General features: G+C 49.6%; 1 protein-coding gene across 4 annotated transcripts; it reads right to left on the bottom strand.

Moving 5' to 3' along the window:
- Nucleotides 1-16,322: 16,322 nt before the first annotated feature.
- DNPEP (aspartyl aminopeptidase) lies at nt 16,323-25,790 on the bottom strand. 4 transcript variants are annotated; one of them, XM_046644899.1, is made up of 15 exons: nt 25,686-25,790; nt 25,033-25,126; nt 24,860-24,948; nt 24,639-24,752; nt 24,276-24,401; nt 23,932-24,062; nt 23,626-23,701; nt 23,429-23,536; nt 22,603-22,680; nt 21,556-21,639; nt 20,469-20,629; nt 20,050-20,089; nt 19,827-19,928; nt 16,820-16,987; nt 16,323-16,457 (listed from the first exon to the last, which is right to left on the bottom strand). In XM_046644899.1, the coding sequence occupies exons 1-15, from the start codon at nt 25,689-25,691 to the stop codon at nt 16,407-16,409; spliced, it is 1,428 nt and encodes a 475-aa protein (XP_046500855.1). In that variant the 5' UTR covers nt 25,692-25,790; the 3' UTR covers nt 16,323-16,406. The 4 variants fall into 4 exon arrangements, with proteins under 4 accessions (XP_046500855.1, XP_046500857.1, XP_046500858.1 ...); XM_046644901.1 differs by lacking the exon at nt 25,686-25,790 and adding an exon at nt 25,516-25,648; XM_046644902.1 differs by lacking the exon at nt 25,686-25,790 and adding an exon at nt 25,621-25,639.
- Between the last annotated feature and the right edge of the window lie 678 nt (nt 25,791-26,468).

Below are 26,468 nucleotides of genomic sequence, written 5' to 3'. Positions count from 1 at the left end.
CCCTCATGCAGGTCTCTGGGGCATGGAACCCGGGCATATGCTCCATCTTTTGGGTCTTCACATCTTGAGTGAGATCATCCTTCCAGAACAGTCCTGCAGGGTGAAAGGATAGAGTGAGTTGACACCTGGGACAGTCTGATTGGCCCACCCCAGAAACCAGAGTGTCATTAGAATTCCTGCTTTCCCTGAAGTGAAAAGGGACCACAGGGCTTTGGGGGGATCCACAGCCTGGCTGGGGTACAGGAGTTTGCCTTCTGCCCACCTCAGCATCTGAACCCTTGCTCTCACTAGCTCTGTGACCCTGGGAAACTTAATTAAACTTGCTGATCTTCAGTTTTCTCATCCATCAAATGACAAGCGTCACAGGGTTGTTGGGAGAATTAAAGGAGATAATGCTTGTAAGTTTCTTAGCACAGTGCTTGGCATGTGATCAGTGACCAATTGGGAATTTAATAACGATGCTGTTGTGAGAATCAAATGAGGGTGAGGATGTAAACCACGGAGGCGAAACTCGCACGTTGGACACCATGATCATTAGTAGTAGTCATTCAAACTCAAAGCAGGCCTCCCTTCTGAACCTGCAGCCCTGAACTCTGCTTTCGGGGAGGGTCAGACACTTTTCCCCAATCACCTTCCTCTCCACCTCCATCTTTCACGACTTCCATTTGCCATGCACTCTGAGCTGCCCACTCCCCTGGTTCAGAGTCTGGGCTACGTGTGTGCTTGGCTGGGGACCCATGGTTCCTGGCTCTGAAGCACCCGGACAGGACCAGGGGCTTGGGCTTGTCCGAGGGAGATGGGTGCTGGCCTCTTCCAGGCACTTCTAGCCCCCTCTACTATGCTCCTCGAAAGAGTCCAAGTGAGAACAGCCCCCCTGCAAAGGCTGGGAGACCACCGCCCCTGTCTCACCCCTGGTCTGGGTGGGTGAGGCTCCAGAGGTGGGTGTGACGAGAAAGCTTCAGGCAGAGAAATTCGCGGAAGGAGCTTTAATGTCAAGTTGGGGATATCCTCCCTACCCCCATATCGGACAGGCCCAGCCTCTCCCCTCCAGCTCTTCCCGTCTCACCTGGGGGCACAAGCTGCTGGAGCACACCTTGCCACTATGGAAAGACAGGGTTGATGACCTCCTGGAGGGACCTGGCCAGCCGCACTCCCACCTGGCTCTGTCCCTCTAAGGGCACAAGAATGGCATTAGCAGGGGCCGGCCCCGAGGCCGAGGCCGAGTAGTTAAGTTCGCACACTCCGCTGTAGGTGGCCCAGTGTTTCGTTGGTTCGAATCCTGGGCGTGGACATGGCACCGCTCATCAAGCCACACTGAGGCAGCGTCCCACATGCCACAACTAGAAGGATCCACAACTAAGAATATACAACTATGTACTGGGGGGCTTTGGGGAGAAAAAGGAAAAAATAAAATCTAAAAAAAAAAGAATGGCATTAGCAGGGAACTTGGCCAAAAGCCTTCAAAAGGTCCCAGCTGCAGAGGAGAAGCACCCTCTCCACTGTCACTCCCAGACCCTTCCCTTCCTCACACCCGACTCCCAACCCCCACCCCAGCTCCCGGCCCTGCAGCTTCCACCCTTTGCCTCTTCCTGCTCTGGCTCTCACTCACCCTTGGCACTGACTTCTAGGTATGAGCAGCGTCTTCGGGCAAAGAGGCAGCCTGTGGACAGACAGGTGAGCAGAGCCTCGGACAGCCACGAAAATTAAATGGACAGACAGGTGGACAGGCTACAGATGGAGGAAGAAGTTCTGCTTCCTGGGAGGAGAGCTGGAAAGACTTCTAGAACCATCATAAAAATGGAAGGTGGTTTTAGACAGTTAGGGCTGGCGAGTCCAAACTTTTTTCCTGAAAGCCACAGTATATCCCACCATGCAATGAGGGACTGACCTTTCTACTATACAGATCCTCCTCAACCCAGGTAGATGGGGTGGGGTGCGGGAGAATCCAGGGTTTTCCATCCTGAATCTCTCTCCTCCTCCAGTTCACAAGCAGATCCTAACAAGGATGCAAAAGGATGAAGACTCCAATAAAGAGACAAATAACTCAATTTTAAACCAAGGAAAGGATCTGAATAGATATTTCTCCAAAGATGTTCACATTACCAATAAGTGCATGACAAGATGTTAAACACCATTAGTCATTAGGGAAATGCAAATCCAGACCACAGTGAGAAACCACTTCACACCCATTAGGATGGCTAGAGTCAACAAGACAGATCATAACACGTGCTGGCGAGGACGTGGAGAAGCTGGAACCCCCAAACACTGCTGTGGGAATGTAAAGTGGTGCAGCCTCTGTGGAAAAGGGTCTGGTAGTTCGTGGAGAGATTAAACACAGAGGCACCATATGACCCACCAATTCCACTCCTAGGTGTCCACATAAGAGAAATGAAAACATGTCCGCAGACCACTTCTACACGAATGTTCACAGCAGCGTTACTCATAACAGCCCAAAAGTGGAAACAACCCAAACGTCCATCAACTCATGAACGGATAAATAAAATATGGCATATCCTTACAAAGGAATATTATTCATTCATATAAAGGAATGAAGTACTGACACGTGCTACAACATGGATGAATCTTGAAAACATTGTGCTAAGTGAAAGAAGCCAGTCACAAAAGACCACACAGTGTATGATTCCATTTATAGGAAATGTCCAGAACAGGCAAATCCATAGAGACACGAAGTAAATTGGTAGTTGCCTAGGGCTGGGGGCAGGGATGGTGGAGGGGGGAGGTTGTTAGAGGGGAGAATGGGTAGTGACTGCTAAAGGGTATGGGTTTCTTTGGTGAAAATGTTATAAAATTGGTTGTGGTGATGGTTGCACAACTCCATGAATATACTGAAAAACCATTTTAAGTTGGTGAATTACATCTCAATAAAGTTATTTAAAAGTCACCAATACATTTAGTTTAGCAAAAATGGAAGCATTATAGTTTAACACGACTTTTCCCAAACTTCAGTTAATTGAGACCCACCAGCGTCATTTTTTTGGGCTTATCTTTATACCATTGTACTATCGTTGGCTGACTCTTTTAAGTTGATTCATATGTTTTATTTAATTAAAATTATTTTAAAAGGAAACTTTACCACTGTAATTGGAAAATCAGTACCTCTTGACATAGATTGAAAGCGATTATAAAAAATACATACGACAATTAAAAACGAAAGAAACAGAGCCCAGCAAGCATATTGTGAGAGAAGGCCTTTGGGCGGGGAGCTGGGTCTTTGAGGTCGCCGTCCCAGGACTGACAGGTAAAGGGAGTGACTCTGGGCACAGCCCCTGCTATCGCCAGTATTGAAACCCTGAGCCGGGCGCGGCGGGGCCTCGGTCTGGAGGTGACCCCCAAGGGAGGGCCAGGCATCTGCACGGGGCCTGACGCCCTTCGCGCCCACCCAGCACCCCGCGAACCCCCAGCCCCGCAGGAAGTCCTCTGCGTCGGTCTCCAAGCTCCGGGACCCACGGAGGAACGGGGGAGGGGGAGGAGGCCCTCCCGCAGGCGACCCTCTCATCTGAGATCGCGTCGCCCCAACCCGCTCTCCAGGCTGGAGGGGAAGCCTAGGCGCCTGGCTGGGCCCAGTCCTCTTCCCGAGATCGAAACTGGGTGCCCGCGGACCCAGCTACTTCTGCGACCCCTCGGCGCCGAGCACCTCCGCCCTGCCCCTCGCGCGTGCTGTTTCTCCCGTGGCCTCGCGGCCTGGATCTCTGTCTCTTAGCCCATTCAGGGGTCTCCTCCATTCCTCCTGCCGTACCCCCAGTCTCCTCTTCTCTTCGGTCTCGCCCTCCTCTTCCGATGTTTTAAACCCCCTCCACCCCACCCTCGCCTCCAAGACGCCCTCTAATTTCCTCTCCCCACCCCACGCAATTCCCCGAGCTTCCGAGCTTTGTGCACTCCCCTCCTCCGCACCCCTCCTCTGGGGACCGCCCCCGCCCTTCCTCCAGCTTTCCTCCGGACCCTGGGGACTGATGGCATCCCAGACCCGCGGGGCAGCTGCTCAACAGCAGGAAGCACACTGTCGGACGCACGCTCACAGGGCCTAGGGCCCCCTGGGTCCCCCGCACCCCCAGCGGCCGCTGCAGGGTCTCGCCAGGCGCGCGCGCTCCACCGCCCGAACCGCAGCGGCAGCTCTGCGCGCCCCTCTCTCTGGGCTCCGCCAATTGCGGCGGGTGGTAAGAAGGCCCCCTAACCCCTGCTCTTCCTGTCTTGGTGTCAGAGTCGGGCTTTAAGAGTGGGCTGCTCCTGAATATAGTTGACGCGCCCCCCCCAACAATCCCCACCGGACACGCCCTCCCCCGCCCCCCAGGAACATTGCCTCCACCCTCCTCATCTCCAAGGATTAAAGATGTTGGGGGGGGGGCGTTAATAATTGCACAGTGGAAACGGCACCTGTCATTCTTGAGAAGCAGGGTCCCATACTTGGGTACTCATTAAGATAGTGTGCTGGAGGGTAAGGTGGCCAGCGGTCAGCTCCATGCACTGCAGGCAGCACCTTCACCTCTCTGTGCCCCAGCTCCTCATCTCTCAGATGAGGATAACAGTGTCTAGCCCACAGTGTTCTTAGAAGGATTCATTAGTTTAATGCCCGTGGAGCATTTAGAAATATGACGGGACTGGCACATAGTAAGTGCCCAGTTAACCTTAGCGCTTCCTGTTCTCTGACTCTGCCTGTCTATCACTGGCACCCCCTAGGCATCCACGTGGTTTCTCCTTGCAAAACTTTTCTCCTGTCAGTCCATGTTGTCTCCAGACCCCATGCCACCGCCCTGGTTCCAACCACCCTCATCTTTTCCTCCTTACTGAGATGGCATCTCTGCTTGGAATAATGAGGTGCGTTCCAGGAGCCTGGAGCAGGGTCTGGTACACTGCAAGCTCTTGAAATGTTTCTTCTCCCTACACATCATTATCATTTCATTTCCCTGGGTTCACTTATCACTATAATGACTTCTTCCTTTGTTTACTTGTTTATTTCTGTCTCCCCACTGGAGTACAAGTTCCAAGAGGCAGGGGACACGTCTGTTTCATTTACTGTCACACCCTCTGTGTCTAGCTTGGGCCCTATCTCAGAGTGGATGCTCAATAAGTATTTGTTGAATAAAAGAAAGAGACTTTGGGTCCAGAGACATGTATGGAACTTCTCTGTCTCAGAGTTCTCATCTGTTAAATGGGCACCGTAAGAGGGTGACTGTGAAAATGAAACGACATGATGGATGTGAAAACAGCCTCATGCTATACAAATACATCGTGGGTGGAATTCGGCTTCCCTTCAGCTTCAGCCGCCCTGGGATTCTCAGACCTCAGTCCGAGCCCCACGAGTGAGTGGGAGACCTTGAAATCCAGAAGGGCAGGCTGGTCTGGTAGAGAATCAGGAGCAGAACCCGAGAATCCTGCTTCACGGCTCATCAGCGGAACGGGTGAGAGATGCCAGTTAGTCCCAGAGAGCAGAGGCTGCCCTCCCTGACGGGGAGACGGGGAGCCCTGAGGCGGCCTCACCAAAGCTGGACCAAAGCTGGTCTCAACCTTGGAGGCTCCCCAGGAGCTTCCTGGCTGTGGGTCATTTTGGCCGAGAGGCAATGAGGGAGATATGGGCCTCCATTACTGGGCCTCCTCTTGGATGTCCCGGGGGGAGATACTGTCATTGTGTTGATGTCTGTGAGAGCCAGACCACAACCCTTTGTCAGGGAACAAGGACATGATTGTCCCTGGTGGGAATCTCCTGGAGAAGAGGCAGCTCCTCAGAGACAGATCAGAACTAGATGGGTATCTGGACTTGTGCCCGTGTGTATGTATGTGTGTATGTAGGTTTGTGTGTGGGGGGGGCGTATTTCTGTATATGTGTATGTGTGCATGTGTATGTGCCTGGGTGTGTGTGCAGTGTACCATATTCATGTCTATTGCTCTCTTCCTGCATGATAAATCATCCCAGAGCTTAGCAGCTTACAACAATAAACGTCTGTCTCACACAGTGTCTGTGGATTGGGGATCTGAGAGAGGCTTAGCTGGGATTTCTGGTTCAGGGTCTCTCAAAAAGTTGTAGTCAAGATCTCAGCCAGGGCTGTATTCATCTGAAGGCTCGACTGGGGCTGGAAGATCCCCCTCCAGTGTGGCTCCCTCACCCTCCTGGCAGTTTGGTGCTGGCTGTCGGCAGGAGCCCTCAGTTCCTTGCCACGTCAGCCTCTCCACAGGGCTGCTTGAGTGTCCTCACAACACCGCAGCTGGCTTCCTCTGGAGCCCAAGAGAGAGGGAAGAGGGCAGAAGTCACCGTAGTTTTGTAATCTGTCCTGGGAAGCCACATACCATCATTTCTGTCGTGTGCTAACCCTGATATGTTGTGGGAGAGAACTACACAAAAGCACAAATAATACTGGGGCTGGCCCCGTGGCCGAGTGGTTGGGTTTGCACGCTCCGCTGCAGGCGGCCCAGTGTTTTGTTGGTTCGAATCCTGGGCGCGGACATGGCACTGCTCATCGGACCACGCTGAGGCAGCGTCCCACATGCCACAACTAGAAGAACCCACAACGAAGAATACACAACTATGTACCGGGGGGCTTTGGGGAGAAAAAGGAAAAAATAAAATCTTAAAAAAAAAAAAAAGCGCAAATAATAGGAGGTAAAGATCATTGGAGGTCATCTTGGAAGAAGGATACCAAATGCAGTATGTGGGTGCAGGGTTGTATGTGTGTGTGTGTGTGTGTGTATACATGCGTTTGTGTTTATATGTGGGTTTGTATGTATTTGTATATGTTTTGTGTGTGCATAGGTGAATGGATATGTTTAGATCTGTTTTGTGGCATGTGGATTTATTTGTGCATGTGTATGTGTGTGCCTTTGAGTATGTGTTGTGTACGTGTGTGCATGTTTATGTATGTGCTTTTACGTATGTGTATATATATGCCTGTGTGTAGGTATGTTTACATGTGTATGTGTTATGGTTATCTATGTGTGTGGGTATATGAATACCTGTGCATGAGCATGTACATGTTGTGTTTGTGTGTATAAATGTGTGCTGGCACACAAAAGCAAGCTTAGAAATGTCACCTGCTATATGGAGGAGAGCCAGGAGCCAGGAGTGGGGGCATCCAGGGGAAGAGTCTCCCTTATTCTTGAGACAGCACATGGATGGAGAGGTCGAGCTCTCCCTCGCATCCTGAGTGTGTAGATTCACGGTCCTCTCTGCATTTGCCTCCCCATTGTCCAGGCTTTCTCTCTGGTTCTTTTTTGTTTGAACATTTCAGTCTCCCCTGAGCCGTGGCTAAGGGAGCAGAGAAAAAGGCTGCCTTCAGTCCCTGGAAGCTGAGTTCTGTGGAGAGCAGCTCCCCCTGGGGGAAACCAGAGGAGCGGGCCGGGGCTGGGGTTTTTCCTGGAGCGCCCAAATGACCACTCATCGGTTCTCTGCCCAGGGCTGTCCCGAGCTTTGGGGGTTTATTAGGCAAGAAGGTGGCATTTCTTTACTTCTAATAATCCAGTCAGCTTAGAAGCAACTCCTCTCCTCTTTCAATTAAGAATGTTTCTGGTGCCAACTTTTGTATTGGAGGCCTTTATTTTTTTTTCTTTTTCCCATTTTTCAGAAGTATTTTTACCTTATGATTGTGAAAAGTAACACAGATAAGCCAAAGTGGATAAAAGATAAAGATGCATATCGACAGACAGACGACTAGAGTGAGAACAACCATGTTGTGCTCTCCAGGCAACAACGCTGCCCACACCCCAGAAACACCTCCCTCTCGCGGCCAGGTTCCAGCCCTTGCTCTCCTCCCTTCCTCCCAAGTTAATCCCTCTCCTGACTTTGTGGTATAACATCCTTCCTTATCTTTGTCGTTGTACGACATAGGTAAGTACACAGTTCTAAAGAGTAGTGTTTAGAAATGTAATTATACCGCATGCTAGCTTCCCAGGGCTACCACAACAAGTGACCACTAGCTCGGTGCCTTAAAAACAACAGAAATTTCTCTCTCACGGTTCTGGAGCCCAGAAGTCCGAAATCCAGGTGTGGGCAGGGCCACGCTCCCTCCAAAGGCTCTATGGAGCATCCTGCTTTGCCTCTTCCAGCTTCTGCGGACTCCCAGCATTCCTTGGCTTATGGCAGCATCACTCCAACTTCTGCCTCCATCTTCGCATAATTTTCTTCCCTGTGTCTCTGTGCGTCCAAATCTCCCTCTCCTTTCTCTTATAAAGATTCTAATCATTGGATTTAGGGCCCACCCTAAATCCAGGATGATTTCATCTCAAGATCCGTAACTAATTACATCTGCAAGATCCTATTTCCAAATTAGGAAACATCATAAGGTTCCACGTAGACATGAATTTTGGGGAGACACTATTCAACTCAATAAATACAATATGTATTATTTTGTGCTGATTTCTTTTGTTCAACACTATATTTTAAAGACTCACTCATATTATTGAGTGTAACTATTTTATTCATTTTCTTTGCCATATAGTCTTCCATTGTGTGATAACGTTACATTACAATTCAGAGTGGGATGTACTGTGAAGCTAACAAACCTTCAGCTTCAAGAGCCCTCATCTTCACAGACCCCTTCCAAGGCTCTGGGGGAAGCCCTAGGTGTTTGCATGATCAAATATTTTTGTATGATTTGCAGAAAGAATTTGTTATGATATGTTTTTCTCATTCTAGTTACACTTTTTTCTTATCTAATTGCCCTGGTTAGAAGCTCCAGTATAATGTTGACTGAAAATGGCAAGGGCAGACATCCTTGTCTCGTTCCTGCTCTCAGGGGGAAAGCTTTCAGTCTCCCATCATTAAGTATGATGTAATCTGTGGGGTTTCTCACAGATATCCTCTATCAGGTTGAGGAAGTTCCCTTCTCTGTCTGGGTGTTGATTATTTTTATCCTGAAAGAATATTGGATTTTGTCAAACACCTTTTCTGCATCTATTGAGATGATCATGCGGGTTTTGTCCTTTGTTCCATCAATATGGTGTATCACACTGATTGATTTTCATCAGTTGAACTAAGCTTGCATTCCTGGGATAAATCCCACTTTGTCATGGTGTATAATCCCTTTTACTTGTTGCTGTATTCAGTTTCCTATTTTGTTGAGAATTTGTGCATGTGTATTCATAAAGGATGAATTTCTTCCCTTTTCTTTTCACTTGATGTCTTTTTCTGGTTTTGGTATCAGGGTAATACTGCTGTTCCCTCCTCTTTTACTTTTTGGAAGAGTTTGGAAGAATTGGTGTTCATTCTTCCAAATGTACGTCCTCATTCTAATTAAAAAAGTAATTAAATAGTTGCTTTTATATTAAATTTTTTATTTGCAATTTTGTACTCTTCTCTTTAAAGAGGGTCTCCAACTGTATATGTTTCAGCCCCCACAAAACTAGGACCTCTCCCAGTAGCCAGTGTATGATTCATGGGCTCTTGGGTTGTTTCCATTTTGAGACTCTTACAAACAGTGCTGCTCTGAACATTCTTGCACATGTCTCTTGGTGCACACGCAAATATGTTTACTACAGGTGTACACCTACAGCAGAATGGCTGGGTCAGTGAGGATAATGCCAAACCGATGTCCTAAACTGTTGCCAGTTGACCTCCCACCGACATTGTATGAGAGTTCCTGTTGCTCCACATCCTCACCAACACTTGGTATTGTCAGATTTTAAAACTTTAGCTATAATAATGGGTATGTAGCAGTGTCTTATTATGGTTTTAATTTATGTTAGGTTGGACCACATGAAACTGCCATTGTGTAGGTCAAAATGGTCAATTTCACATGATTCAACCTACTATTTCTCTGATGACTAATGAAGTAGAGCATGTTTTCTTGTATTAAATGGCCATTTGGATTCTTCTTTTATGAAGTCCCTGTTCAAATATTTTGTCCATTGTGCTTTTCTCATTGATTTGTAGGTCTTCATATTCTCTGGTCATGAGCCCTGTGTCAATTACATGTGTTGCAAATATGTTTCCCTTTGTGACTTGTCTTCTAATTCTCTTAATGATGTCTTAATTTTAATGAGGTCAAATAAGCCAATATTTTCCTCTATGCTTAGTGTTCTTTGTATCCTGTTTAAATCTTCCCCTAATCAAGGTCATAAAGATATTCTCCTCTAATATTTTCTAAAAGCTTTGATTTTGCCATCTATATTTAGATCTAAAATCCACTTGCTACTGATTCTGTGTTATTGTGGGAGGTAGGGTTCCAATTTCATTTTTCCATATGGATATCCAATTTTCACAGCACCATTTATTGAAAAGGCCGTCTGAATTACCACTTCTGTCATAAATCAAGTAGCAGATATTCATGTGTTTCTATTGATTCTATTTGTCAGTCTATCCTTGAGCCAATAACATACTGTAGCCTTTTTTTTTCTTTGTTTTGCTGAGGAAGATTCACCCTGAGCTAACATCTTTTGCCAATCTTCCTCTGTTTGCTTGAGGAAGATTTGCCCTGAACTAACGTCTGTGCCAATCTTCCTCTATTTTATATGTGGGTCACTGCCACAACATGGCCATCAATGAGTGAGGTAGGTCCACGCCCAGGAACTGAACCCAGGCTGCTGAAGCAGAGCATGCTGACCTTAACCTCTAGGCTGTAGAGGTGGCCCCAGTAACATATTGTCATAATTACTATGGTTTTGTAATAAGCTTTGCTAACTGGTAAGGCAGTTGTCTTCTTCAAACTTGTCTTAGTTTTTCCGTCTATATTATAGAATCAGCTCATCAACTCCCACAAAAGAAGAAGAAAAGCAAGGAGGAGAGAACCTGTTCATATTGTTATTAGGATTACACATTGAAAATGAACTTGGAGGATAACCAGTATTTTTACAATAATAGAGTTTCACATCCACAAATAACACATATCTTCCAAATTATTTGGACCTTCTGTCATATAATTTTCTCCATAGAGATCTTGCATATCTTTTATGTTTATTCATGCATACTTGAGTTTTATGCTTTGTAGAAGTAATCCTTTATAAATTTCATTTTCTAACCATTCATTGCTGGTATACAGAAATAGAATTGATTTTTATATATTGATTTTTCAGTTTCACTTGATAAACTCTCATTAATTCAAATACTCTATCTTTTGGATTTTCTACACAACAAATCCTATCAAAAGGAAGTTTATTCCTCCCTTTCCAGCCCTTCTGTCTTTTATTCGTTTCTCACTTTGTTACCCAGCCAAGGACCCACAGTGCAATGTTGACCAGAAACAGAACAGCAGGCATCCTTGCCTTATTCTCAGTCTCAGAGGAATTCTAACTCGCTTTAGGTTTCCCCAGAAGCAGACCTGAGACAAGGATCTGGGTGCAAGGAGTTCATTTGGGACATGAAGGAAAACAGGGGTAGGGGCGTGGGGAAGTGACAAGGAGGGGAAGGTGGCCAATAAAGGGGTGTGTTATCAGACTTAGTTCCGGAGTTCAATTCTGGGAGCCAGTGTAAACTACGCGCATCAGAGTTATCTCGCCCAAGATGAGTCAGGTTCACGCAGAGTCTTGTCAGTCGCTGGTTAGAGATGCTCAGGGTAGGGAGCATTAGTTCCCTGGCACTTCCAACTGCCGCGCGAGTGCAAAACCATAGTCAAGCAGCCAGAGTGTCCTCAGGCAAAGGAGTGCAGATAATGGCAGTTGGAAGTGGGGACAAGAGCACTGAAGTGGTAAAAGTGGGAACACAGGGAGGTTACCGACAGTGTCTTCCACAAACACCTTCAACATTTTACTATTAAATAGCATTTGCAGTCCCCATCGAGTGATAGCGGCTGCCTAAGCCCAAATCTCTCTATACATCCTCCAAAAATCATTCATTTCAACGAAAGGAGAAGGAAATAAAAATACTCATAACTCATGCTTACAGCATAATTAGGAGACAGAAAGTACTGCAAACTCCGGAGACAAAGCGCTGCCACCTGGTCTCCGCTATCCTGTAATCCTGTTCTCACATCCACGTTGGGAGCTCAGCTCCGAAGCAGCATTGCCACCATCGACCTGGCCCAGGGAGGACAGCCACCGCTGCTTCCTCAGCCAGCGAAAGTCGGTAATCATGATGCTCCAGCCTACCAGGGTTTACCACCAACACACTTAGCACTAACAAATAAATAAAACCGCTGGTACTTGGAAAAAACCCACCAAATAGGCAAACTACTGGCTCACTTAAGACAAAAAAGGAGAACAAACAAATACAAGTAAAAGGAAGAGGGCGTGGAAGAGGAGGAAGAGGAAGAAAAAAAGAGGAAAAGAAAAAAATGAAAGAGAAAGAAAGAGAAAAAAGAGAAGTGACGGGGAAATTACTAACTAGAGGAAAAAAATTTAATAAGAGACTGCTTTACAGAACCGTGCAAATAAGTGTGAACACCTAGATAAAATGATATTCCTGAAAACATAAAATTTACGAAAATTGATGCCATTAGAGGTAGAACACTTACACCAATTTCCATACAACAAATAGAGAAAGTTATGGAGGAACTTTTCCACAAAGCAACATCAAGTCCGTATGATTTCGCAGAGGAATTCTACACATTTTCAGAAGTCAGGTAATCCTAATGTGATTTAAATTGTTCAGAGCCTTAAAAAAAACCAACAGGGAAACTTCCAAATTCTTTTTATGAACCAAGAGTAACATGAACACCTAAACCTGACAGACATGCAAAAAACTCCGCAAATTGATCTTACTTCTGGATATAGATGCAAAAATCCTAAGTAAAATGTCAAAGGCAATCAATGGCCCATTAAGAAACAATATGATGTGACCAAGTGGGACTTATTCTGGGGACGTCAGTATGGCTCAATGTTAGGAAAAATCCATCAGCATAATTCTCCATGTTAATAGGCCTAAGGAGAAACAATCATAGGGTTATGTACCAGGCACAAAAAGCACATACTGCATGATTCTATTTATATAAAATTCTAGAAAACGCAAACTAATCTATAGTGACAGACAGCAGCTCAGTGGTTGCTTGGGGCTTGGGGTGGAGAGATTGATTGATTGCAAAGGGTACGTGGAAACTTTTGGGGGGTGATGGAAATGATCTCTATCTTGATTGTGGAGGTGTTTTCTCAGGTGTCTATATCTGTCAAAATTCATAGAACTGTACACTTCAAACGGGTCTGATTTATTGTGTGTAAATTATACCTCAATAAAATTGAAAAGTATTTTTAAAATGAAGAGCCTTAGGGGCTGGCCCCGTGGCCGAGTGGTTAAGTTCGCGCGCTCCGCTGCAGGCGGCCCAGTGTTTCGTCAGTTCGAATCCTGGGCGCGGACATGGCACTGCTCATCAAACCACGCTGAGGCAGCGTCCCACATGCCACAACTACAAGGACCCACAACGAAGAATATACAACTGTGTACTGGGGGGCTTTGGGGAGAAAAAATAAAAAAATAAAATCTTAAAAAAATAAATAAATAAAAATAAAATAAAATAAAATGAAGAGCCTTCATTAGCCACACCTGGGGGACAATGTTTGTGATGCATATATCTAAAAAAGGATTTGTATTCTGAATATACATACACATACATTCAGAAGATAAGTCCTTTGTGTGTGTGTGTGTGTGTGTGTGTATGCATGTATGTATATTCAATATATAAATCAATAAGAATAGGACCAATGATCCAATGAATATAGGCAAAATATTTGAATGGTGACTTCACAATGCCAGCCAAATGGCCAATAAGTACATAAAAAAATGCTCAATGGGGGCCAGCCCAGTGGCATAGCGGTTAAGTTTGCATGTTCCACTTTGGTGGCCTGAGGTTTGCCAGTTCAAGCCCTGGGTACAGACCTACACACCGCTTATCAAACCATGCTGCGGCAGGTGTCCCACATATAAAGTAGAGGAAGATAGGCACAGATGTTAGCTCAGGGCCAATCTTCCTCAGCAAAACGAGAAAGATTGGTGGTGGGTGTTAGCTCAGGACTAATCTTCCTCAAAAAAGCTCAACATTACTCATCAGGGAAATGCAAATTAAAACAAAAATAAGTTACCACTACATACCCAACAAAATGGCTAAAATGAAAAAGACCCAGAATACCAAGTGTTGACAAGGGTACACAGCAACTGGAACTCTCATATATCTCTGGTGGGTGTGTAAAATGGCATAGCCACTTTGTAAAATTGTTTGGCAATTTCTCATAAAGATGCATGTACCTATAATCTAGCCAATTCTACTCCTAGGTAAATATCCAAGAGTAATGAGTACTTGTCTACAAATATGCTTGTATAAGAACGTTCATAAGAGCTTTATTCATCACAGTCAAACAACGGAAGCAACCCAAGTGTGATCAGCAGGAGAATGGATAAAGAAATCACAGTATACTCACATAAAGGATTATTATTCAGCAATAATAAGAAAAGAACTACTTCCACATGCGACAACACAGATAAATCTCAAGAATATTATGTTGACCAAAAAAAGCTTGAGAAGTTTGAAAAGAATCTAGACAAAAAAAGAGTAAATATGGTTCCATATGTGAAATTTGGAATGTAAATTCCTTTTGTGGAATTCAAAAGCACACAAAATCAATCTTTAGTAATGTTTTGTCAACCTTCCGTATCTTTTTGTTTTAGGTGTATCTCTTGCAAACAGCTGTAATTTTTTGATATCAAGTCTGACAAGCTTTGTATTTTAACTATGTAGTCTATTTTTTTTAAATAACCACCATATTGAGATATTATTAGTCCACTTATTCTGAATGTTATAACTGGATATATTTGGATTCAGTCTGCCACTTTATTAAGAGCTTTCCGTTGCTTCACTTTCTCTTTTTTCTCACTTCTCCCCTTCTTTTGGATTGAATTTGAAAAATTTACCCCCACACTGTTAGTATAAACATGTTCAAACACAAAAAATTTGAAAGAATAGTACAACAAACACCCAGTCTCTCCACGTATAGACCCAGAGTCAACCCATTTCACCGTTTTATATTACCCACACACAAGCATAATATGGTTTTGCCGAACCATTTGAAGTTAAGTTGCAGAATGGACCGATTGTTTTTATTATCCCATTTTCCCCACTCAATTAGTTTGAAGTTATATTAGTTTCCCAAGGCTGATGAAACAAAGTACCACAAATTGGCTGGCTTAAAACAATAGAAATTTATCATCTCGCAGTTCTGGAGGCCAGAAGACCGAAACCCAGGTGTCGGCCGCCATGCTCCTTACGTAACCTGTAGGGGAATCCTTCCTGGCCTCCAGCGGCCTCTGGCTCTCCTGGCTGTAGAGGCCGCTCCACTCCATTTTCACATGGCCCTCTCCCTGTGTCTTCACATCTTCTTCCCTCTGCACATGTCTGTGTCCATGTTTCCCCCTTTCATAAGGACACAGTCATACTGGATTAGGGCCCACTCTAATGACCTCATCTTGACCATCTGCCAAAGACCCTATTTCCCAATCAGATCACATTGACAGGTGCCAGGGGGAGAATTTCAACATCTTTTCAGGGGACACAATTCGACCCATAACAGAAGCTATAAATACTTTCTAAATTCTTTTAGTAGTTTTCCTAAAAATTACAGTATGTATCTTTGACTTCAAAGCACAGTATGAATTGATTCCTTCACTCTCTCCCGGACATTGCAAGACACTTAGTACACCTGAACTTGCTGATCTCGCCTGAGTTTTATGCTGTTGTGGTGATACAGTTTAGTTACGTATATTTTAAATTCCATCAGCATTATTATTGTTTTATTCATCATATTAAGCATTTAAAAAACTTCAATTGTCCTATTCATATAAAAAGTAATTTTTCTATTGGTATCCAAAAAAATGGAAAAACACCAGTTAGCAGAATTATTTTGATGGAAGTGTTTATAAGCAGACTTTGACTTTTCCTATTGATTGTCAGTGATAATCTTCTTCCCTGGTAATATACGACCAATGACACAGTGGCTGCTGGGAAGTGAGGCGGATGATGGTGATGCTTATGCCTAGACTGCGCCCTTCTCTTTGTAGCACCTGGGAGGGGTCGGGAGGAGTTGACGGAGGGTGGGAAACAGCCTGGGCTGCCCAGGGCAGCTCTGGGGGGAGCCTAATGCTGAGCCCCGACACCTCAGAGGCCAAGCTAGGCTCCTGGTCTATTCTGGGAAAGGAAGGAGGGAAGAGCATGGAGGCCGCTGCCAAGGAGGAGGACGGGCATGAAAGCAGAAGTAACCTTCCAGTTGGGGACCCACCCACCCTTCACCCACTTCAGGCGTGAGCTTAAGGAAGAAATACTTGAAATCAGGCTTCCGTCAGCTCCCAGGATCTGTGGCCTCCTCAGCCTGCACCCCAACCTCCCGCTCTGTTCCAGTTCCAGAGGTTCAAGCCAGGCTCAACTCCCACCCCACTAGTCTCCAAAGAAGTACAACAGACTGAGTCTGAGTGCAAAATCCGCTTTAATAATCCAGCTTCAGCTCAGCTGAGAACTTCCCCTCTCAAGTGCAAGTCTTTCCAAGAGGGCTCAGTCCACTAAGAGGTTACGGCTCAGAGAAGGGAACAGCTCAAAGAAGCCCTACATTGGGAGGGAACACAGGGTTTGGAATTAGCGCAGACCAGATGGAGACGCCCCGCTGCTCACCTCCCGCCAACACAGGCCCCAAAGAGAGGCAGAGTTGCTTCACCCACACGTGACAACTGCCCCACTCTTGCCCTCCCTGATCCCTTCTGTCCTCTCATTATTCTCTAGGGGCTGATCAGGGCCCAGGGCCTTGAGAAGAATGGGGACCGTTCTTTTCCCACACGGCAGCACCAAGACCACCAGCCCCATCACCTAGGCCCGCCATTTAGTGATGGTGATGTTGCCCCAGCAACCATTCCAGGCACTAGAGGGGCAAGGGGCCCAGCTGCCATGGTGATGGGTGAGGTGGGAGTCACCTTGAAGAGCGTGAGGGTCTGGAGGACTCCTGTGGTGCACGCGGTCTCCCGGATGGAGTGCATGGCCAGCTGCGGGCTGCCTAGATCCAGTACCCGCAGCCCCAGCCGAGAAGCCAAGATGGGTCCAATGGTGGAGCCACATGGGGAGTCATTCCGGACCATGAGATCCTGGGGAGCGGAGGAGAGGTTCATGAGCAACACGTAGAAGTGCTCCTCAAGGCCGAGGAGGATGTCACCTTGGAACTGCAAGGCTGGACGGGGCCTGGCAGATGGCCCGCTTCTACCCTCTTGGAGAGTGGAGGTGACCGGCAGAAAACCACAAAGCCAAGACGAACTGGCAGCACAAAGGGCAGAACATTCTGAATGGGCCCCCTTCTCTCCATCTGTGCTACCACCACCCTAGTTCCAGCTGCTATCATTTTGCCTCCTATAAAGAATCCGCTCTCCACACAGCAGGCAAGGGGACTGAAGAAAAACACGTATCCTTTATGTCACCTTCTTGCTTGACACACACTCCACCCTCCACAGACACACAAAAAACCACTCAGTAGTTTTAGTGTTTTTAAAAAGACTGCTACTGGCATTTGGAAACTCTTTCCTTTATACTTTCATAAAAAAGTAAATAAGAAAATCATAATATGATGTTAGATATCACAATTTTCAGTCTAAGGGAAAACAGAATTATAAAATCCAATAAATTAATAACTATTCCTATTTTTTGAATAAGAATTATAGTATTAACTCATGATTTTCAAAATACATGTATTTTTGTCTAGCTATGTTCACAGAAATGACCCAAAAGCACTGTCCCTCCCCCCAAAAAAACCAGTGAACACTCATGCCAGACATGGTCCCTAATATCACCATCCATCCAAAGCAACCAAGTCTGGGAAGAGAAATGAACAGCAGGAGCTGCAATTTCTTGTTGTAGCAAAAAGCAAGAAAACTTTCAGGAGCCGTGTCAAAGGACACAGGAGCTCCACTGAAAAAGCTCCTGCTGGCCAAAGTTATGACAACTTGAGGATGAAATAAAATGATTATAGTGCATCAGATCACATCGAACCAACGAAAACCTATGATTTTATAATGATAGTTAGAAAAGGGAAACCAAAAAAACCCCTTAGTATTTGTCATCATTGAAGGTGGCTATTCAAACACCTCATCTTGAAGACTGTCTTTAAAGGGAAATAATTAGCATTTTTTTTTGTCTTTCCAGTAGGAACCATACTTCATGATAACCAAAAAGCCCTAGTGAATGAGGGAAAAAGTTCCACGTCACAGGAAGATGGCAGCTAATAAATGTAAAAGGGATGAAATGTAGAAGGGATGAATTGTGGGGTAACATTTTTCAGTAAACTAATGAACTGATTTAGGCTGGGATTATCAAGTAGTCTTAAAACCACTAGATGTCTGGTTGATGGGGAAGTCATCCCTTGTACAGGTTACTGTCCAGTCAAAGGAGGAGAAGCCCCATATGATGGAGGGATGGACCACCCACCCAATCCAGTGGTCCATCTTATCATCCCTGGGGCGGATCAGCCAGATACTATGTGCATGATGCAACATGGAGGACACCCATCATGACATCTTCTGGCCAAAAATGTTTACCTTGAACACATCAAGCTTTAGGGATGAATTCCAGTTTACAGGGAATACGGGGGCCAGAGGCACAAGCTAGAAGCACCATGCGGAAGGAACCAGACAATCCGGGAAGTGAGACATTACGTGGGATGATCAGGCTGGTTTCTTCAACAAGTCAATGTTTAAAAAAAAATGGAGGTGAGGCTGTGCTAGATTAAAAGCCATTTAAGCCATGTACCCACCAGAAATAACGACATGTGGCCCTGGACTGGAGACTAAGGTGGGGCAGACAACCGTAAAGAATATTTTGGGGAAATTGAAAACGATCTGTGCATTTGATGAGATACAAATTGACTGAAACAGAACAGTGGAGAGTTCTGAGTGCAAAGAGGAAGTGAAAAATATATCCACTAGAATTTCATTTTTAAAAATGTGTGTTAAGTCTATGCAGAGAAAAAAAATCTGGAAGAATATACAGATCTCCATTCATGTTTTGTTTTTTCTATTTGTGTCTTCTAATTTTCTAAAGTACACATGGCCTCCTTCGGCTGCAAGTAATTAAAGAAAAGTCCCGCAACGTCTTCCCACTGCCTTAGAAGATCAAAGATGCAACCCCTTCCAGGCCCTGGAGGCCTGCGCCACATGCGCCCGGCCTGCACGGGCTCCCCCTCCCGCTCTGCCTGTCTCCTTCCAACAGACCAAGCTCCCGCCTGTCCCCTGGGGCTTCTGCACTTGTTCCCTCTGGCCAGGAAGCTCCTCCTCCAGACTCGCCCATGGCTGCTTCTCTTAATAGAATAGTTAGAAGCTCAAGCGTCACCTCCTCAGAGAGGCCCTCCTAAGAGTGAACAACAACTCTACACCGGGCAGGGCAGGGCTGTGCAGTAGAGGGAGCCCTGAGCTGCGAGTCAGGGGGCCAGGGTGCTAGTCCTGACTCACCAGGACCTGCCTGCTGTGTCTGTCCCTGGACCACCCGGGCCGCACTCCCTAATACACACATCATGTGTATTACACATATTATCTCTCTCTATATATGTATATACACCTATGGCTAGATGGGCCATTGCCAAGGCAAGAATGAAAATGAGCAGGTGGAGTGCCAGGCTGCCCAGCCCTGAACTACTCTCATGGAAGCCCCCCGGGGGTGTAAGGAGACACAGGGAGGCATCATTATCAGCCCCATTGTACAGGAGTGGAAACTGAGACTCATAGATCAGGAGACAAGTCCAGGGTCACGGGGTGAGCCCCACAGCAGAGCCAGCACTGGTCCCAGCTCTGCCCACATCCACAACCCCTGTTCTCCTCATTCCACTGGGACCCTGTCGGCTAAAGGTTGTCTACCAGGCTCCCCTCTCACAGGGGGCCCATCTGCTGGTGCCCTGGAGCCCACTCTCGCCCTCACACCTTCCCAGGCAGGGCCCGCCCTCACCTGCAGGGGCACCCCGACGCTGCTGGCCACCTCTCGGATGAGAGCCTCTGACACCGCGTTTGAGGCATAGCGTTGCTTGCTGTTCACCTTGATCACAGGGCCCTGGGGAGAAGGAGACCAGGAATCGAGGGTGAGGCAGAGACGGTGACAGGCCCAGAGGGAACGAGATGGGGCCCAGACCCAGCCAGGCCTCCGGTCCCTAAAGAGATCAGGAGCACCTCACCTTGTGGAATAAGGGCCGGTGGTTCTCCTCATGCTTGTCCCTGTAAGAGATGGATGAAGGGCCAGGGATGGCAAACAGGAGCTGGGCCTGTCAACACCCACCACCCCTCCCAAGGCAGACACGACCAACGGATCACAGCATGCTTTCCCACTCAGCCCGGCAGGACCTCAGAGGCATGCTCAACACAGTGCTCCAGGCAGCCTCTAGCAATAGATGGAAATAAGTTTGTAGATAGAGCCTATTCAACAAACTGGGTTAAGCATTACATGACTTTGACCAAGTTGGGCCTTGGAGCAGGCAAAAGGAAGTCCCCACTGAACCTCCCAGCAGAATAAGGAAGGAGGAGGGGAGAGACCAGGGCCGGGCACCGCCTGAGGCCTCCAGCAGTGTGAGGTCAGAGCCCAGCAGGGCGGACGCACAGGTAGTTGGGGTGTACGGCGTGGGCCATGTCCGCGCTGATCATGTAGGACTTGGGGATGGCTTCCTCGAAGGCCGTCAGGTGCTGGGGCGACGCTGAGATCCGCCGCAGCACCAGCTCCGTCAGCAGTGACTGCGCCCCCTGGGCGCTCTCGGACCCCACCTGCCAACAGCAGAGACCTTGCTCTGGGGTCTGGCCTAGAGGCCAGGGAGAGTGGCCCGATGCCCAGACTGGCCCAGGGCCCCTCTGAGTCAGTGGGTGGAGAACAGAGGGTGTTAATGATGGTGGGTGGGGCCCAAACTAACCCACAGTCATCTCTGGGGCAGAAACAGCACCTGTGGGTGGGCTTCCCACAGTGCCTCCCCTCCTTCTCCCCGACCCTCACACCCAGGGCTCAGCACAGGGGCCCCACCGCCCCAGTCGGTCTTCTTTTATCTATGTGACACAGACTGCTAACTGCCATGGTGTCTTCTATAACAAAACACCGGGGTTGTAGCTAAGCATGCAACTACTCAGCTGGACGTGACCTTCCCAGCTTCCCTTGCAGCTAAACATGGCCATGCAAAGTTCAATGGAATGCAGGCAGCGATGAAGCCCACCTCTGGGTCACACCCTGAAAAAGACGGGTGTACACTCCCGCTCTGTCCTCTCTCCCTGCCTACTACCTCAGAGTAGACATGATGGCAGGAGCTGGAATGGCCCCCGGGACCCTGAGACGGCAGCTGTGTGTTCAGGACGTCAGAGACCTGCCCTGAACTGCTAACTCTGACCTGTGCAGTCACACGAGAGAACTAGCCCCATGTTCAAGCCCTGTTGCAGCGTCTAAGACTGCACCCTAACACAAGCACGTATAGGAGGACCCACCACATGCTGAGCCCTGGGGCCACGAGGATGAAACGGCGAGTCCGTGTCCTCCAGGAGCTCACACGCGGCACAGAGATATACAGGAGGTATATCACGCTTAGAAGCACAGGTAGTGTCTCCCCCGTGGCTGTGGCCTCCCCAACAGCCCTGGCTCACGGTGGCCGCCTGGCACAAGGGGGCTGCAGGAGACTCCAGAGGGGACCCTCCCAGGGCCCTCTACGTACCTCTTCGTTGTCATAGAGAGCAATCATGCGCACGTGGGGCTCCGAGGCCAGGGAGGCAGGGTTTGCACAGGAGTCGATCAAGGCCTGGTGTGGGGAGGAAGCGGGGCATCATCCTCAGCCCACTTCTTCATAACCTCGGAGCTGACACTCCCCGCCAGCCTCCCATAGTCAAGATCGGAGAGAAGCCACTGGCCCTCCTCTCTCAGGGCACTGCCTGGCAGAGGGCGCGTGGGGGACCTTTTCAATGGAATGGGAGAAGCCACCCTTTGGGTATTCTCCTGTACCCTCCCACGCAAAAGGCAGGAGGATGTGTGAGGCGGAGGGGAAGGGCTGAGAATCCTGGAAAGTCAAAAGCACCAAACAGATCGGGTAAACTAATTGGCCTCAGCGAAAAGATCGAGGTCCAAGGAGGGGACTGCAGCTCCGTCAAGGTGACGTGACTCAGCAGAAAAGAGTCCAAGGTCTGGTTCTAGTCTTAATTACAGCCTAAAGCCCGTGTCCAAGGACAGGACAGGGAGGGAAGAGAGGTGTCAAAGGAGAGAGGGAAGGGAGAGGACGGGAGAGAAGGAACTGACTACGGTAGAAAGAAGGTGGGGAATATCAAGGTGGCTGGGAAGAAGAGACCACCCCACAGAGCTCCCAAGGCACAGAGAGAAGGCTGGCGGGGCTTGTGTCTGGGGTGGGGGGAGCAGAGGGAGGTGGATGACACTGCCTTATGGCATGCAAGGCCTCTCCCCAAATCAGAGGTTAACTGAAAGGAGAAGCCACAAGAGCAGGGTTAGGACAAGACACTGGTGCCCTCAGCCTCTCAGCCTTCCCCCACCTCAGCCCTGGCCCAAGGCCAGTGCAAGGATGGGGCCACAGGAGATGCTGAGGCTGAAGCATTTACGCCCCTCCCCACGGTCCACCCGGCACCAGCAGACTGTGGGGGGTGGCCAGCAGCCATGTCACAACCTGCTAGGGCTTGAGGCAGCACCCCCCACCCCCTACAAGACTGTCTGCCTCCCCTGGTGGTGTGTGCCACCTGGGGGCACCCCAGCCCGTTACCTGCAGGGCACAGAAGCAGCTGTGCAGATTATCCAGCCGAGGGGCAAAGATGAACTCCTCATAGGCCCCACCCAGGACCTAGAAAGACAAGACACTCAGCTGGACTTTGGATCCTGTGCCATGACTCACCGGGTTCTCCCTGCTCCCCAGGGACTGAGTTTGAGCGAGCCTCTCTGGCTCCTTGTGCAATGTCTCCCTGATCCCTGGCTTAGGGCACTATGATCCCCACTGTGCAGGGCTAAGCAGAGCATGGTGAAGGGGGCTGGGCTAGAGCTGAGGGACGGGGGAGGGGGGCGTGGGTGGGTGGTGGTGGTAGAGGCCTGTAGTTCCCAACCACTTCCTGTGGGACAGGAAAAGGGAAGGGCTGAACAGTCCCAAGAAAAGCTAAGGAAATAGCAGAGGAGGAGACCAACGTAGTGCACATTCAAATTGGCCTTGGCAATCTCCTACTGTCAACAACTGGGAATGACACGAGGACAGGCTCCAGAAAAAGGGCGGCCACAGCCAGGCCTCTTGCCCTCAGAGGTTCGGGCCAGCATGGGTCAGAGTGAACAGAGACCGCCTGTGGCAGAAATTCCTGGGGAATCTGTGGAAAGGCCGAGGCCCAGGCCCCAGCCCAGACAGTCCAGGTAGGCAGGTCTGCAGTGGGAAACCGGCCTTTGGAGAACCACTGCCCTGGAGACAGAGGGCGGTGGCATCTACTGGCAAGAACAGGAATGAGGGTAACGGGGGGACTGGCAGAGGTGATGAATGCCTCCAGGGACATGCTGGGCCAGGCTGGGATCCCGGAGGTCCCCACCCACGAGTGCCTGCAGCCACTCCTCACCGCAGGCTGTGTGTCTGCAAGGCAGAGTTCCATCTCCAAAATGTTCTCAGGGCTTAGCCCCAGGTGGGCGCAGAGAAGGGACATGAGGACTGAGTGGTGCCGCTCATCCTGCAGGGTAGAAGGATGCTGGGAGAAGGGTCTGCTCTCCCTCCCCTCTCCCCTTCTGCTCACACCTCCCCGTGAGCAGGGACTCTTACTGCAGCATTGAGAGGCCCAGGCTCAGGAGTCCCTTTCTCCAGCTCCTCCTGGACTGCTGTGGCAAGAATGGGGACCCTGTGGGGAGACACATGTTGGGGTGTGGGGAGGGCTGGAGGGCATCCTTGAGCTCAGGCATCTCCTGATGGGGAAATGCCCTTGCCCTTCGATTCCCAGCTGGGTCCCAAGAGGAGACCCTGACGGTTGCCCCCATGAGGGAGTGATCTCCCAGGTCCCACCAGGGCCCCTTCCATCACTGGTGCCACACCCCCTCCCTCCCAGGCACCACAGCCCTTGCCCAGGCTCACAAGTGCATCTCCATGTTGGGCCCAAAGTTCTCGTTGACATTTCGCTGCAGATGGATGGCCAGGTGTGGGATGCGCAGAATGGGCCGGTCCACGTGCACCAGCCGCTGCTCCAGCCGGCCTGAGGTGGGGCACTGTGCCCCCCAGGCCAAGTCAGCGCAGGGCATCTCCCAACCACAGCTGGCTAGAGCCCCCACTTAACCCAGACAAACCAAGGTGGTCCTCGGACCCGGACTGCCCCTACCCCCCTGCCCTGGGGGGCTCTCCACAGGTACCCTGAAGGTGGTGACAGCCAATCTTCAGACAGCTGAAGCTGAGAACCTCCAAGGTCCAACCCCAGTTCCCACCTTGACAATGACACGTCCAGCCAAGGTCAGGTCACGGTCAAACCAGGTGCTCCAGATCCCACCACCATAGGTCTCCACACCAACCTGGTGGAAGCCCACCTGGCTGCGGCGAGACCGCCGTTTCACCTGAGCGTGAGGAAGGGAATGAGAAGTCAGAGGCTGCACGACAAGACCTGGAGATGAGACAGGCTGTTCACAAGCTAAAAAACACAAAATGAGTATTAGTGACAAACAGCCCAAAGTGGAGAGGGAGCCTTCTTCCTGCTCTAGAGAACAGAGACCCTGAATTGTACCTGCTGACTTCTTTCTGCCCTGTACTCCTCCTCCTACCACCCCTACCCCAGCAGGGCCCCAGTTCCTTACCCGGAGGCAGGGACTGTCCGTGTGGGCCCCAATGAGGCTGAACCCATTGCCAGGAACATACTGGCCTCCCACGGCGAAGGCGATGATGGTGGAGGAGTTCCTGGTCAGGAAGTACTGGGGTGCGGGGGGAGTTTGAGTTGTATTAGCCAGCCAGCTGGCATACAGGACTTTGAGACCCAGCCTGGGTTCCCGCCTCTCCGCTCCCATCCCACTCCTGGTACCTTGCTCTCAGGCCTGATATCCCAGGTCTCTGTCTCCTTGAGTTCATGGAAGCCAGCCTGGAGGAGGCGGCTGCGGCACTCGGCCACCGCTGCAGGGAAAGAAGCCCCTCACAGCGATGGAAAGCGGTAGGGGGCACCCCAGCCCAGCCCCCTCCGCTGCACTGGTCACTTACCGTGGAAAGGAGAGGGGCTGCGGTTCACGAAGTTCAGGAGTTCCCGGGCCGCGGCCTGCACAGCCTCTTTGCCGCCCCTGCCACTCATGGCCACCTAGGGGAGGGGGGCGCTCAGTCTCCGACGAGGTCTGGGACCCCTGACCTATCAGCGAGGCCCCGGGTACTGCCCCACACCAACGCCCTGCACTGACCGCTCCAAGGCTCAAGCGTCTGCTTCCGCCCCTTTCCCCACCGAGACGCGCAGATGCCGGGCCGAACCTCTCCCGACTGAGAGCTCGGGCCCTCCAACCACAGGATCACACCCCAGCGCTCCCGGCCCAGCCAGTCCAAGACCGCCCGCCCCCTAATCCGAGTTTAGCTCCGCCCCCGAAGGCCGGCTCCCACGTGCCCGCCCAGCTGAGAAATCCCCGTCGGTTCCCAAACTCGGAGCGGACGCCCAGCTCTGGCCCTGCCTGCACCACGTGGTCTCCAGGGACTACCCACCTCCCAGCCACCCCGGTCTCTGCAGACAGCCCCTTTCCAACTCAGGAAGGTCAGGTCACCCGGGCCGGGCTTTCGGTTTCGCTTTGGCTGGGGCGCGCCGCCCACCTGAGCGCGCTGCTGAGCGTGGGCCCGAGCAGACGCCCGGTCGGTCTGGGGCGGGGAACATGTACCTGCATAGCCCCAGATCTGAGCTCGCGTCGGGTCTGGGGGCCTGCGCGCGGCCCGCCCCGCCCCCTGCCGTCCGCCCGCCCCGCCCCCGCGGCCCGTCCCGCCCCTCGTCGCCTGCCCGCGGCGGTGGCGGGGTCCCTCTGGCGTCCCGGAGGTGCTAGGACAGCCGAGAACCGCTCGCCCCCGCCCCTCCCCAGGGTCAGAGAGTCCGAGAAAAAACTGGTCCCCGCCAGCTCACCTGGTCCGACGGGTGCTGAACAAGGTGTTCTCTCTCTCCACAGGCAGCCTTGGGATAATGAAGGCAACAAGGCTCATGTTCATGGAGCGCTCGCCCTGAGCTTTAGCTTGATGATAAAGCTTAACATGTTCACAACTGCCCTATCAACTTTGTACTTCTACTGTCCCCATCTTATACATGAACAAACCCAAAGACAGAGACGAGGAACCTGTCCAAGGTAGTAAATGGCCAGAGGTGGGGTTTCGACTCAATTAATTCGATTCCAGGGAGCTGGAACAATCCACTCTCAGATCTTTTCTGGACCTTTTTCTCTGCACCTTAAGTGTTACATTACACGGAGGTCCCTGAGGGACAGAAGTTAATGACTTGCCCAAGATCACCCATATCTGTCTGTACTCTTTCCACTTCTTAAAACGACAGAAAAAACCAAACTCCATATGTTCTTGGTGGCAATTCCAATATTCCTAAGTCAAGAGTGGTGAGCAGCAATTTAAAAAACCCAGACACCTGCCTAGTCATAGATTCTGATCAGAACTCTTGGTGGCTC

Source organism: Equus quagga, chromosome 17, assembly GCF_021613505.1.
Source record: "Equus quagga isolate Etosha38 chromosome 17, UCLA_HA_Equagga_1.0, whole genome shotgun sequence".
In the NCBI taxonomy this organism is placed as follows: Eukaryota; Metazoa; Chordata; class Mammalia; order Perissodactyla; family Equidae; genus Equus; species Equus quagga.
The sequence above is the reverse complement of the archived record's forward strand: the minus strand, read 5'-3'. Positions and strand labels throughout refer to the sequence as shown.

Bases quoted from the DNA above. Each gene is read 5' to 3' on its own strand.
- DNPEP (XM_046644899.1), bottom strand. The intron at 24,949-25,032 runs GTAAGTGACCAG...CTTTCCCTGCAG, and splicing joins CAGCCCCTCTCCTTTCCACG to CGGTGGCCGAGTGCCGCAGC. The intron at 24,402-24,638 runs GTAAGGAACTGG...CCTCACGCTCAG, and splicing joins CGGACAGTCCCTGCCTCCGG to GTGAAACGGCGGTCTCGCCG.